The 14,161-nt window shown below is 34.1% G+C and overlaps 2 protein-coding genes across 2 annotated transcripts; one reads left to right on the plus strand and one right to left on the minus strand.

Moving 5' to 3' along the window:
- Positions 1-4,575: 4,575 nt before the first annotated feature.
- LOC143549709 (cullin-4-like) lies at positions 4,576-9,717 on the minus strand. Its single transcript, XM_077040553.1, has 17 exons — positions 9,332-9,717; positions 8,080-8,195; positions 7,654-8,000; positions 7,379-7,559; positions 7,163-7,285; positions 6,787-7,074; positions 6,571-6,696; positions 6,375-6,476; positions 6,226-6,279; positions 6,022-6,128; positions 5,872-5,932; positions 5,659-5,790; positions 5,431-5,568; positions 5,241-5,321; positions 5,080-5,160; positions 4,904-4,984; positions 4,576-4,829 (listed from the first exon to the last, which is right to left on the minus strand). Exons 1-17 carry the CDS (start codon positions 9,648-9,650, stop codon positions 4,716-4,718), a joined length of 2,451 nt encoding a protein of 816 aa, XP_076896668.1. The 5' UTR covers positions 9,651-9,717; the 3' UTR covers positions 4,576-4,715.
- Positions 9,718-11,800: 2,083 nt separating this feature from the next.
- On the plus strand, positions 11,801-13,699 carry LOC143549699 (uncharacterized). The gene is made up of 4 exons (XM_077040548.1): positions 11,801-11,878; positions 11,954-12,141; positions 12,226-12,388; positions 13,074-13,699. Exons 1-4 carry the CDS (start codon positions 11,801-11,803, stop codon positions 13,290-13,292), a joined length of 648 nt encoding a protein of 215 aa, XP_076896663.1. The 3' UTR covers positions 13,293-13,699.
- The last annotated feature ends 462 nt before the right edge of the window (positions 13,700-14,161 follow it).

Consider the following 14,161-nt stretch of genomic DNA (forward strand, 5'->3'; position numbering starts at 1 on the left):
ACATTTTTCTGATTTTGAATTTATAATCGGGTCAGATGGTGTATGTAGAGCCTTAATTTTGTGATTGTCATTCTTTTGTTCTAAAGAATTATTTCCTTTTACTTAATCAAAACATCCTGGTTTAAAAAACTTAGGGTTAATCAAGGAATTAAAGGAAATCGAAGGGCTTGAAGTATAACCTCCAAACCCTTTAACTCTGTCGTTGACTCCTATGGCAGCTCCACCAAAGGCACCGGTGCCCCATCTTCATCCCTGTTTTGATTCCCAATCGCTACAGAGCTTTTGCCTTTATCCTTGTGGTTATTCTGAAACAAGTCTCCTTTGTATGTTTTTTCATCTTACAATAAGTGTAGTACAGCTTCGATTTGTCTTCTTTAACTCGTGAGTCATACTTAGTTTTGTTCTTTTCGTCCACTGATTTCTGTAGATGAGTCGTTATTCTGTGCCACACCCTTGAGAATTTGATTCCAAGAACAAAGTTTTCAGAGTTCATTGAATTTGTTTGAACTCCAAGGCTATTCCTCAAAAGGGCAGCGATTTTGAGTGTCAATTCATCATTGACATTGTTGGTTTGATTGATTAAATCTCCTGCATCTGTCATGTTTTTCTATAGGGTTTTATCCTTTTTTTTTTTTGGGTTTGAAAGAATCACAGGATGTGGTAGAAAGAAGACGACAGGCTCAGAAACATTACCATGTCTAATTTGGTAAAAATAATTCACTGTCATACCTTCAATTGATTAACAATATCCCTTTTAATAGGGGAGGATACAAGAAATAATTTAATAAACGATTTACATAATAAATTAGTGATTTGCATCCCTTCATATATGGAACGAATATCCCCCCCCCCCCCCCTAATTCCTTTCATTGACCTGACTTATTCAAATCTGTTATTTTTGACAGTACAATGCCTCGCTGGCAAAAAAGAAAAAAGAAAAAAAGAATAAAGTGTTAGTTTTAATCAAACCACGTAACAACCAAGTTTAATAATCATTTAGTTTAAAGTTTAAACAAATTAACAAAAATCACTAAACATTAAAGAATAACTATAATTCACATTCAGATATATCCTAGTTTGGCAACTTAGCTTTAAAATTTTCTTAGGATTAACATAAGTAACAAAGTACACATACCATAAGTCCGTACATATGCCCTTCTACATTTTGTCCAAAACTATAAGCAAACCAAACGGAAAAATTAAAATACAAAAGGATATAAAAATAAAAAGTGTGAGAATTATTTGTGACCACACAAAAAAACATCTCAGAAAAATTCAAAAAATAATAAAAAAATCATAACTCAAAATATATATAGAAAACAAAAAAATAAAAAAAAAAACTAAAATGTTTCCCGTGTCATTCCCGTTAAAAAAAACGCCGAAAAGACACAATGACGAAAATGAACAAAAGACACACGATTATAACTATAAAAATACACAATAGATCGCAAAATATAACATAATACCGAACAAAATATAGCACAATGCTAGGTAATATAACATAATATCAAGAAAAAAAGACACAATGTCAAGGAAAAAATACACAATCAATGACGAAAATAAACATAAAACACGATGATTTTTTTCCCTTAATATTGTGGTTTTTTTTTTAGAATGAGTAAGAGGGTGGAAACACTTTTTGTGTTTCTTACTTTTTTTTGTTTTTTTATTAAATTTTGAGTTATGATTTTTTTATTAATTTTTTTTACTTTTTAAAAGGTTTTTTTTACGTGACTACGAATCTTTTTTATCCTTCTCATTTTATCCGATTTTTAGAATAACTTGAACCCAAAACAATAATCCTTAAATTATTCATTTAAACAACGTTATATATATTTAGTTCTACGGACCGACCGGTTCTTACTTAGACAAAATCTGTCCGATTCTTAATTCATTTCCTACGTAAAAACTCCTCTCTTCACGTACAAATCAATCATAGTTTTTGCACTGACACTAGAGAAGAAGAAAGATTCATAATCATCAATAACATCATCATCGATGGGGGCGTTAACAGCATCACTGATAGCAATGGCAGCTTTGGCCTTAGGCTGGATCACCATCGAAATCGCCTGCCAGCCTTGCCTCGAGAGAGGCCGTGAAGCCATTGATCGTCATCTCAATCCTGATTATGATCCTGACGACGATGATCCTCGTCTACCTCTCAATCCCAATCCTACCCCTTCCGATCCCATCGTTCCGGTTGATTCCACGTCCAAAGTTGTTTGATTCATTCATTTTGTCTTTCTTTGATTATTATTATTATTGTCATTGTGTTGAGACTTGTTTAATTCTGCATGTTATAAACGGTAATTTGGCATGATTTTAATTAGAATTTTATATTTAAGTTTTGAATCTTGTATTATTTTTAGTTATGTTCGTTTACGTTCGTGCATTGTTCGTCTAGGTTTGAAATAAACAAACATGAACATGAACGCACATGAACATGGTTGTTTTCTTAATGAACGAACATGAACAAATTATTTGTTTGATTATATGTTCGTATCCATGTTCGTGTTCAGCTAGAGTTAAATAAACAAACACGAACACGAACATGCCCCCATTCGTGGTCGTTCGGTTCACTTTACAATAAATCAAATCATTATATTTTGTCTAGATATCTTAAGGATGAAAATGATGAAATTTTGTTTGATTATTTGCTTATTTGATTTTATAGAATAGAATGAGGAGATGATCTGAAGTCCATTTGGATAAAGATTTAGAAACTCGAGTTACATAACACAAATTGTAGTTGAAACTAACAGGTGGGATTTGCTGCAAGTTCATAAAACTGTAAATGAAATCATTGAAACAAGATTTGGATTCCAAATGCCGTTGCAAAGATAAGAATATATGCTTGCTTGCGATGGTTTCTTTGGATATGGTGGGATAAAGAACCTACTGATATCTAAAACAATTTTTAAATTGCCTTTTAAACACTGTTACTACTTAGCATTAGTAAGAGCCTCACTCCTTTTAGTTATACATACACATGCCCTTAGTATACAGAGCGTGTGTAGAATGAAGACTCATTTGAGTTAAGAAAATCTATGAAAACTCTATAATATCATTTTTTTTTGTTTTTTCTTTTTGCATATGTAATATATGTTGTTACATTTAATACAAACATTAAAAAATATAAAAAAATAAATTGTTTCGTATTTTTTTTTTACATTTTTTTGTTAATTTTAACATTTTTTTCAAAGAGAGAAAATGTAAGTTTATTTTTACATATTAACTTTAAATATGGATCATAAGATTCAAAGTAAAATTAAAAACACGTGGTTGATAATGTGTTTCTAGAGGTTTCTCAACTCAAATGAGTTTTTATTTTATCAAAACCTGTGATGCAAATAATTATAGTTACAAAAGATAATGAAAATAACCATTTTATTCGATGTAATAAACCTAGAGAAAAATTTGATAGAACACATCACTTATTTCGTGGGAATGTAGGATATTCCAATAATTCCGTAAAGCCAATGCATGACACTACACCGTATAGTGTATACAGTATATCTATTATTATTATTATTATTATTATTATTATTATTATTATTATTTGTGTATAGAGTGAAAATGAAAGTTGAAGATGGAACCTCAATTAAAGGTTCGCGTTACTAGCATTAATGTTAAATATTCCAAGGTCCTTGATGTCTGACCTTGGGCCAGAGTTTGTGACCCATGGCTAAGCGAAGTCATGGTTCTCTCAAGGTGAACCACATTAAATATGGTGTGAACCCCTGAAAAATTGTTTTTTAGTGAAATCATTCTAGCTATTAGGGGTCTCATCCTACACTTTAAACTGATTAATCATCTTCTCAACGTCTACATCTTTTTGCAGTTTCTCTAATCTTTTTTTCAAAATGCATGATCAAAACTTTCATCCAAGAAGGATTCATGTTCATTGAGGAGTAGGAATAAAGCTGGCAAAATGTGTCGTGTTATGTTGAATAGGTCGAACACGACATGTTTGATTAAATGTTAATTTTCTTAAACGCTCCCACATACATGTTTAATAAGTGGTTACACACCACAATACATTTAACACGATTAAGGATAACTAGTTTAATAACACGAATGGCACGACACGATGATACACAACTAAATATAAGCACTTCAACTTTATCTGTTTTATTTATTCAACCTGCTTCATATGTCTTATTTCTTATAAAATAAAACTCAAATCAATTCATTTATATATATAATGACTTGAAATCTCAGCCGCCATTGAAAACTATGCTCCTTGTTTGGCAAGGAGTCGAAGAGTATACGCCTGTATTAGTATTATTAGTATACCAGACCCAGACGCTAGTAAGTACATCAGATAGAATGGCTTGTATACTAAATGGGTATAGATTCAGTGATTAAGGATGGGTGTTCTTTTATCAAGACCCCCTGTGTATGTTATGTACTATTTTTAAAAACGTTTGAAACTACCCTCAATACTCGAGTGAGCCATTCTAAGACGAGATGTCAATCGTTCATACCAAATAGAGTCTTGTAAACCACATGTTTGAAAAGAAAGCATGCTTGCAAGTCTCTAGTGTAGTGTTAAAAGAGTTACGGTGTTTTAAGAATACTACAACAGAAGCAAGAAAGCAAAGCAAGACTTTAGGCTTTTTTACAACGAAAAACAAAAGCTATGACATCACTTTCTTTACATAATAAACTGACAAGGAAATTATAAATATCCAAATTCCAACTTCATTCATGTTTCAAGCTAAATAGTTGTATATCTGAGGATTATTCTTATCTCTCTCCAAGTATTCCCTGTCAATTAAGCTCTCTATCCTCTTCTTCAAGTCAACTGGTTTTATAGGAAACTTTAACTGTTCCAACAAAACTAAATGTTATGTTTGTGCATTAAAAAAACATCATTTTCTTTATCACGAATGGCAGTTACCTGCTGAAAGAGTTCGGTTATCAGAAGCGTGTGAGACAGCATTTTCCTAGTCTTCATAATCCGAACAATAGCAGCATCAACCTGCAATATATTCCAAAAATTATTGTAACAAGGGATCTAATTATAGAAAAGTAAAGCTAATACGATTGCATAAGAAAAGAAAAATATTAATTTGCCTGATATTGACGATCTTGGAATACTCTTTCGGTAGTGCTTGCATTTTCTTCCACAGTTTCCTTCAACTGGATGGCATTAACCTGTATAGACACAGTTAAAATTCATCATTAACCTGTCACAAACTTAAACCATGTACATGACACTTAAGTGGATTATTTACCTTAATACGATAAAGAGGAGCGGTAAATGCATCATTGAACATGAAAGTATCATGATCGTCCACTTCCCTACCTTTCGGTATCTGAGTAAACATCAAGATTGTTTAATGTTTCTAAAGGTAACAAGATATGGAAAACGAATCAACTTAGAATTAAAGTAATAGTAATAATAATAATATTAAAAAAACACACCTTTTGAAGAACACGAACTTTTCCACAAGCGAGAGACTGCAGGGTTCTCCTTAATTCCTTGTCCTCAATGCCAGTAGCATCTTTAATATCTTCAAAACTTAGCTTTTGTGCATCGTTGAACAGCATCAGAACAACAGTCTGAAAACATATATAAAACATTTACTAAATAAAACACTACACAAATAAAAAGTAATAATAATAATAATAATAAAACAAAAATAAACCAACCTGAAATAATGAAACTGCCAATTCTTTCTTTCCCTTAGCAAATTCTGCTTTCAAAACACAGTGACCTAATGAATTTTGCCACATTAATCGCCTACCACTGTATTTGCTCAAGTAGAACTCTTTAAATATGTCCTGCAAAAATTATACAAGTAATTTAAAAAAAAAATGAAAAATATAATAGAATTATGGTTTATTTATATGATTGTGTCATACCTGATAAACATTCAATTCATGGGGAAGGCGGACATCCATAGGTGGGTATGTTGGCCAGTACCTGTATTCAATTACCATGTTAATTTAAATGTCAACAAAAATCAAATTTTTTTTTATTTTCCCAAAGAAAACCAGAACAATAAAACATACCCGGTTGTCAAAACATGAACACTCATCTCAATTCCAGAAGGCAGTTTCGTCCTAGCTTGAGATGATTGCTTGAAAGATTCATTAATCTCCTTTGACAACTCTATATCCTAGAAAAATTTAAAAATAAAATAAAATAGTTATCAGCCCTATTTATCGAATGCTCAAAATGTCCCATAATAAAGACAAAACTCCAAGTAAACTTACCTTAAACATTCCTTCAAGCTTGTTGGTAAACTGGCTACCGCATTCAGTTTTCAACTAAAACAATGATCATATAGTTAACAATCAGAATTCAGAAGATAAACTTGTCTAACACAACAGGTAAAAAACATAAAAGACTCTAAAGTATAAACCTTGGAGATCATTGACTTTTCAGCATCAATAGATGCACTCTTCCCCAGAAGAAGCCTTTTTGCAAGATCCTTCTTATAGAATGCTTCAAACACATCTTTACCCTACATCATAATATCAAACAAAAATAGATGAAAGTATTAAGTGAAATTAAAAGGGCTTTTGTCTTAAAAAAAATTGCTGCAACTTTTTAGATACCTGTATAAATCTAAACAGAACCAAAACTTTATCAAGAGTGCCCTCCAATTCTTCCTCAGATGTACCCTTATTCCCAGCACGAAGCTTCTCATCCAAAAACTTTGCAATCAATTCAGCAGGACGGTTCTGAACATGACGCATTAATACTCTGTTACTTTCACAACAGATTTAATTGAAATTGTGGATTTTGGTTATAAATCATAGCAAAAACAGTACCTGACGCAGATTAATTAGAAACTCAAATGCTTCTTTAATCGTGTTACTAAAAACATCATTCTTCGAGAAGCTTTCTTCCCATATTTTATCAAGAGAAGCCTTAAACTCTAAGAGAGCAGACACCATATCTTTGTCCTTTTCTTCATCTGTCACAATCCCCTGTCCTGTTTTTCTGATGTATAAACTTAAGGCGTGTCGTAACGATTCAAGAGCGTTAACCCTAGAGAAAAGTGTATACATCCTTTTAAGATCTTCAGTTCGGCTTCCATCCATCAACATCATGAACCCCTATACCAAGTTTTTTAAAAAAAAGGTCAGCGATTGACTGAAACTTATCATACAGAGAGCAATAAAAGCTAAAAGAAAAAGACCATACCTTATCAAGTATTGCAGATATATGAAGCTCAAGAAGTTGTCTTTCAGCAGTTGCTACCAGCGGTTTTCTTGTACTAGCATCAAGATACAGTAGACATCTCTCATGTTCTTCATGCAACCTTACCTGCAATCGCAATCACAAACACCATTAAATACCACTGAAAAGATAAAACAAGAAATAACTTTTTTGAAAGAAAATACGACGAAAGATGCACACCTCCACATGTTTCAGATAATCTGGAACATCAGAGTGTTGCATATATTTAACTCCTTCAGCAGCATAAAACTCTGATGTACATTCAAGGAATGGTTTCTCAAAACTCTCAGCATAAATGCCCAAAGCAGTAAACATCTTCAGCAGATGGTTAAGAAGTGTTCTATCAACCGCTTCACCTAATCTAAAAATTGTAAAACAAAAACATATTAGATTGTTAGTCATAACATATACATATCAAGTATATTCTGTTAAAAGATATGGTGATAATAGTATACCTCTCGCTTTCAATCATTTTCAAAAGGCCAAAGACTGTTTTGTGTTCAACTTCTGAAGCTAGTTTCAAATGCTTCCGAAAGAGTTGAAGGCCCATGTCCCACAATGACTTAACAGATGGACTCTGTTTGACATACGTACGGTCAAGATACAACGCGATACCACGAATCATTAACATTTGGTCACAGAAATCCTGCCAGGTTTTGTGCACGAGTGATAAGAAAACCACAAGGTCTTCACTTTGACCAACTAGTGATTGTAAAGCAGTAGATATGTGAGATTCGCATTCTCTTTCAATCCTTTGATAAAGATTGCCTCCCATTTTGTGAAGGCAAAGATCATTAACCGCCTGTAACAATTTGGCCAATACATGGTCAAAGGATAATTCACAGTAATAAAGAAGCATGAAGTATAAGTGTATAACTCACTTGATAAAGCTTCTCCAAGTCACAAGGATCAGGCTGCTTCAAAAATATCGCACTAATTGCTGACTGCAAGACCGCCCACGTATTCTCCTCAAAGTTTGTTGGCAAAGTTGGTTTAGCTTTAAGAAGAAAAATAGAAAAAGAAAACACTTTTAACAATCATAATGAACATATAAATAAATATACAAAAAAACATTTGCAAGTAAATGTACAACTGCATCAAATATTCAATATTGTTTTAGCCTATGCTGTCAAAAGCCCGCAAGTGACGCAAGGCGCAGGAAAAACGCCTTGCTGCCATCCAGGCAATACGACAACCTTTGAACGAGTATCCAGCCACATTTTGGTTAGATTTCAGTGAGATTCTGGCCAAATGCCGAAAGTTTTAGCAAAATTCTGCAAATTCTAAGCAAACTAGTCTAAAGCATCCAAAAATAGCATGGAACCATCTTAAAACTATCCTTAAACAAGCCTAAAGCATTTCTAAAACCCCAAAAAATCGTATCTTACGTTGCATCTTACCTATCTCGAACCCTCACTTACTAAACGCCTTGCTCCTAGCCTCCTAGGCCCAAAGCTCACCCTTTACACCTTGAGTTCACCTTGTACCTTCAACAACTATGCCTTGTATGCTTACAGGCAATACGACAATCTTCGAAAAAGAATCCAGCCACATGTTGGTTAGATTTCAGTGAGATTCTGGCCAAATGCCAAAAGTTTTAGCAAAATTCTGTAAATTCTAAGCAAACTAGTCTAAATCATCCAAAAACAGCATGGAACCATCTTAAAACTACCCTTAAACAAGCCTAAAACATTTCTAAAACCCCAAAAAATCATATCTTACGCTGCGCACCTTACCTATCTCGGGCCCTCACTTACTAAACGCCTTGCTCCTAGCCTCCTAAGCTCACCCTTTACACCTTGAGTTCACCTTACACCTTCAACAACTAAATTCCCTATCATTACGCTACGCGCCTCGCCTATCTTGACCCCTCACTTAATAAACCCCTTGCACCTAGACCCACGACCCACCCTTCGAACCTTCAACAACTATAGCCTTTAGGGTTTTAGATTCAATAAAATTCTGTCCAATTAATACGACTAATACGCTATACAAGTACAACTAAACATAAATGAATTGATACATAACAGTGTCTTAATATACCCTATTCCCAAATCAGTTCACACATCACAAACCCTACACCCAAATCAACAAACCCCAAAGATTCAATCCAAATAAAGATAAATCAACAACCTTTAACAAGCTTAATCACAAGCTTCTTAGCCGGCTGAGGCGGCGTGGCCTTTTTCCGAGCCAAATTGGCTGTGAATCCGGGGCGTCCAGCCTCGTTATCAGTCTGATCTACGATCATCGGGTCGGGTACACCCGAATTGCCGTCAAACTGGTGCGATTGGAACCCGGGCTTGTTGTCCATGGACACGGCCTGTGATTTCGCCTTCTTCATGGGCGGAAAGTGTGCGCCGCCGCCGGCGGTGGTGGTTGGTGGTGGTGGGGATGTGTAGGAGGCTGTTGATGAGCGTTTGCGGTGGTGGTTGTTGGAGGGTTGAGACATATGAGTGTGGGATTGGATTAAAAGGTCATTGTGTTGGTGGTGGTCTTGAGAGTGGAATAGAAAATAGAATAGAGAGATTTAGACATATGAGAATGAGTTGTGTTATTATGAATTTTGTGTATTTTGTGGCTACTTGAACCATTCATTTGTTTTGTGTTACAAGGGTTGAATAATGAACTTTTGAGTCTCAAATTGTATTTAGCATGATAGAATGGGCTTTTTGTTATATTTTCTTGGGTTTGTAAGAGCATTCCCACTCATTTATTAAACTTTTGTGAGAGAGTTTTGCAAATTATAGGATAGAGGTTTTAGAGCATTCATATTCTGTTTTCTATCATATGTCTATATATATATATATCATATAATTACAATAAAAATTATTATATTTTTTCGTACATTTTCAATTAAATAATGTTTTCTATACATTTATCATTATATTTTTCTCTCCTCCACTCACAAACACTTTCAGAAAATATTAAAAAATTATACATTATGAACAGTGAAACCCTAAATTTAACTTTCCCATATAACATTTTCTATCTCTTAAACTCACAACCACTCATAATCATACCATATAATTTACAAATTTTTCCCACATATATTTAGGAAATAGGTTGAGAATGCTTTTAGTGGCTGTGAGTAGAGGAGATAGAAAAGTTAGTTAACTTTTGTAAATTTTGTGAGACTTTGTTTACCATTATTTATTTTTTAACATTTGTTGAATTGGTTGTGAGTATATGAGAGAAAACTTGAATGATAAAGGTGTAAAAAAATACTATTCAATTAAACAGGAGAGGGAATTATAGTAAACTTTAGAGTAATTATAAATATATGGACGGGGGCGGGCTGGGAATGCTCTAAGATCTGAATCGTAGGGTAAATGTTACCTTGTTAAAAGCATGGCATGTTGTCTTTGTTATGTTATCGTCACTAAAGAATTAAGATAAAATTATTTGCTATACGATTTTGTAAATGGTTATATGTGATCAACATAGTCGTCAACTTGTTTGAGGTATAGAGAGATCCGACAAAGAAGAATGTTACATGGCAAGTTATTGGCCATAAAGAGGCATAAGGAGAAAAGTTTGTATGTATGCGAAATTGTATAATGCATGCCATAAAATGTTGCTTACAGATATCACGCACAAGGCGAACAAATGTTATATAGTTTTCTTTTGTATTGTTAGTGTACCTTTAAAGTGCAATGCTTTTTTCATAGATTATACTTTTTTAATATAAAAAACGGAGAAACATGACCAGTAATAACATCACTCGCAGCAAGCAATTGATAGGACCTATGAAGTGTAGAATGAAGACAAACATTTCTTCATATGTATAGTATCCAAATAAGCAGATAACATAACACGTGCCACAAAACAAAAGTAAGAAGAAAGCGAAACCCCTAGTACCCAATGGTGAACAAAATAATAGTTATTTTCGTAATACAGCACAAAAAAAAATGTGAAAAGAACCCTTATAAATATGGGAAAAGCCAAGGTAGATGGACATGGCAAAGTACTCGTTAAGGAGTGGAAACATCTGTGATAAAAAAGTAATTGATTAACAAATTTGTTTAACATGATTTTCAAAACCGAAAAAGATGTCAGATCAATGGACTGTTCATTGGTTCTTGTCTACAATAACAAAGAACACAACAAATGTCGCGGCAACTATAAGGATTAACCTACCTTCCCATCCTATATAATTGTGGGAAAGGGTAATCAAGGCTAAATATGGAATGAACAATAAACCAAATTGGATTATGAACGAGAGGTCTATTGTAGACTGTAGAGGCGACACAAATTCTAAGGAGACCGATGAAAAAGCATATGAAAAAGAAGCACAGTTTGTATATGTTGTTCCTTAACCTTAAAAAGGCTTGCAACAATGTCTCGTTTGACCAATGCTATAGTTATGTTATGCATAGATCGCCCTATGGTCAAACAACACGGTAAGTAACGGATCAAACACGATCAACCATTAAACATTTTTATCTACAACCAAAATTAAGTCGACTAAACAACCGACGACGCGTGAAATTGGTAAATGTTCAAAAGGTACATAATAATACATTCTCCCGGTGGTTGGTTATAAAACCCCAATATTACTCTCCCTCCATATTCTGTTGTGTGTGATTACGTCACTCAACAATGGCGCTTTCGTCTACATTCAAAGAGAGACTCGAACAGATGGAAGACACCAGAAACCAACGCCTGTCTCTTCTTCAGGTACCATTCCTTCACACACACATCACATTCGTTACACACACATACATACGTTCATTGATTGTAATTCATTCACAGGCCGAGAAAGACCTCCAGCTCACCAAATCTCAAGCCCTAGCTTCCAAGTTTTCTGGTATCAGACACATCGAACAGAGGTGTTTGAAGCTCGAACACAAAATCGCATCACAGCAATTCATTATTTCTTCAATTAAGTATCGACTCGATCAGTTCGATTCGGTTTATGCTGATGAGATTCAACAGTTTAGGTGCGTAATGTTGAATTAATTGACGAGTTTTTATTGTGTTAGGTGAAGCTGACATTAATGCTGATGGTTTTGGTTTGAAATTAGGGTTTTGAAAAGTGAAGTGGAGGATCTGGAGGAGTTGGAGAAGGAGAAGGATAAGTATTTTGGTTTGAAAGCGCGTGAGATTGATGAGTTTAGGGTTCAATCGGAGATATTTGCTACCGAATGTCAAAGGCGTGTTGAGGAGTCGAGGAATTGTGTGAATGAGGTAAAAGGCCTTGTTCGTATTCGTTCGTTAAGTTTTAGCGGATAAGTGAACGGTTTACGGACATCTAAACGAACGGAATTTCTTGTTTGTGTTTGTTTGCTAAGGAAATGAACTCTTGCGTGAATGGTTCATGAAACAAACGAACGAGCGAGCACAAATGAACACAAATGATATTTTATTTGATTTGGCTAACCAAAAATGTTTAGTGCTGACGTATTGGTCTGGCTACTAAGTTTGTGTTGGTGTTTTTTTTTTAACATTATACTTATATGTTAATTTTACATATAAATAAATCACATAATGCTCATATATATTTTTGTTTTATAGTTAATAATTTTGCTTAAGTCTATATGATAAGAGTAGAAAAACCATCAATAAGTATTAAAATCCTTTAATGAACAAACATTAACGAACGTAATTGATGTAAACGAACATGGTCTCTGTTCTTGTTTGTTCATTTAGTTAATCGAACAAAATTTCTTGTTCATGTTCGTTCCTTTATCTAATGAATGAACATAAACGAACTTCCCGCCAAAGGCGTGTGAAGGAGTTGGAGGAATTGCGTGAATGAAGTAAGCTCTTCATACCAGTTCATAATGTTTGATGGTTGCACTTCAAAAGCCTTATTTCAGGATCAAAACTTGCACTGTATGCTTGTTCATACTTCTATTTGTGATTTCGGCAGCTTAACTCGAGTTTCATCCAACTTCAACACAGTGCTCGCTATTCAAACAATTCTGACTTGGCTGCAGCTGAAATGAGAAAATCTGAACTTCAAGCTATGAAAGAGGATTTAGATAGAAGACTGGCTTCTAATTATGAGACAAGGGCACAATTGCAAAAACAGCTTAAGAGTATGCTGATTTCACAAAAAGAATGGAGGAAACCATCTAATGTGGTTTGAAAGATAGCATATTTTTTTAAACAAAAGACCTTGTACAGACAAATTGCAAAGCAAACAAACATTTGTGCACAAGTATGACGGTTGATCACTTGCTCTTATGGCTCTTTCTGTTGATTAGTGCTTTATAATCCAGTAATTCAGATATGATAGATATGATTCTTCTTTATCAGGTAACCTATGTTTGGATGCCCTTCCTTTTCATCATCAATTAGTGTGGATGCATGTGTAGATTTTAAGTTGTATGCTCAAAATTACACAATTTCTTAAAAGTTACATGACTTGCTGGGTTTCGAACAACAAATTTACATGATTTTTGTAAGGGATTAAACAACAGATATATAGCATCCCTCATGGCTTAAATGTGATTAGCAAATGTAACAGGTTTCAGTAAAGTTGTTCCTTACTTGCAAATGTATTGTGTGAGATCCCACATCGGTTGGAAAGGAGAACCAAGCCTTCTTTATAAGGAGGTGGATACCTTCCCCATCATAATGCGTTTTGGGCACTTAATGGTAGTGGATGAGAGGAGAATTTCACAGTTACTTCCCGGCCAAAGTGGACAATATTATGATGCGGCGGTAGCTAGGCTGTTACATATTGTTTCAAAAAGGCTTTTATTAATGCAAATAATAGTTTTTTAGCACAAAAAAGAGCTAGTTCTTTATGTTATTATTTCTATTAAAATTTTCCTTTTCAGTGTATTGACCATGGGACGAGCTTGATTATTGATTAAAATTGTTGTAAGGGCGTTTGTGTTTGATCAGAACCCGAGTCTACGGCATAATGAAGAATCTTGGTGGATCTTTGAGTAGTGCTAAAACCTTGTACATAAGATCTAAGCTGTTTTGAATGCTGTATTTTCTAATTGT

This window comes from Bidens hawaiensis, unplaced genomic scaffold (genome assembly GCF_021521415.1).
Source record: "Bidens hawaiensis isolate Kalapana, Puna unplaced genomic scaffold, B.hawaiensis_p1.1 tig00015763_1, whole genome shotgun sequence".
Taxonomy (NCBI): Eukaryota; Viridiplantae; Streptophyta; class Magnoliopsida; order Asterales; family Asteraceae; genus Bidens; species Bidens hawaiensis.

Bases quoted from the DNA above. Each gene is read 5' to 3' on its own strand.
- LOC143549709 (XM_077040553.1), bottom strand. From the start codon at position 9,650: ATGTCTCAACCCTCCAACAACCACCACCGCAAACGCTCATCAACAGCC. The intron at 6,477-6,570 runs GTATCTAAAAAG...ATTATGATGTAG, and splicing joins TTCTGTTTAGATTTATACAG to GGTAAAGATGTGTTTGAAGC. The intron at 5,933-6,021 runs GTATGTTTTATT...AATTGAATACAG, and splicing joins GTTCATGTTTTGACAACCGG to GTACTGGCCAACATACCCAC.
- LOC143549699 (XM_077040548.1), top strand. From the start codon at position 11,801: ATGGCGCTTTCGTCTACATTCAAAGAGAGACTCGAACAGATGGAAGAC. The intron at 11,879-11,953 runs GTACCATTCCTT...ATTCATTCACAG, and splicing joins AACGCCTGTCTCTTCTTCAG to GCCGAGAAAGACCTCCAGCT. The intron at 12,142-12,225 runs GTGCGTAATGTT...GTTTGAAATTAG, and splicing joins GATGAGATTCAACAGTTTAG to GGTTTTGAAAAGTGAAGTGG.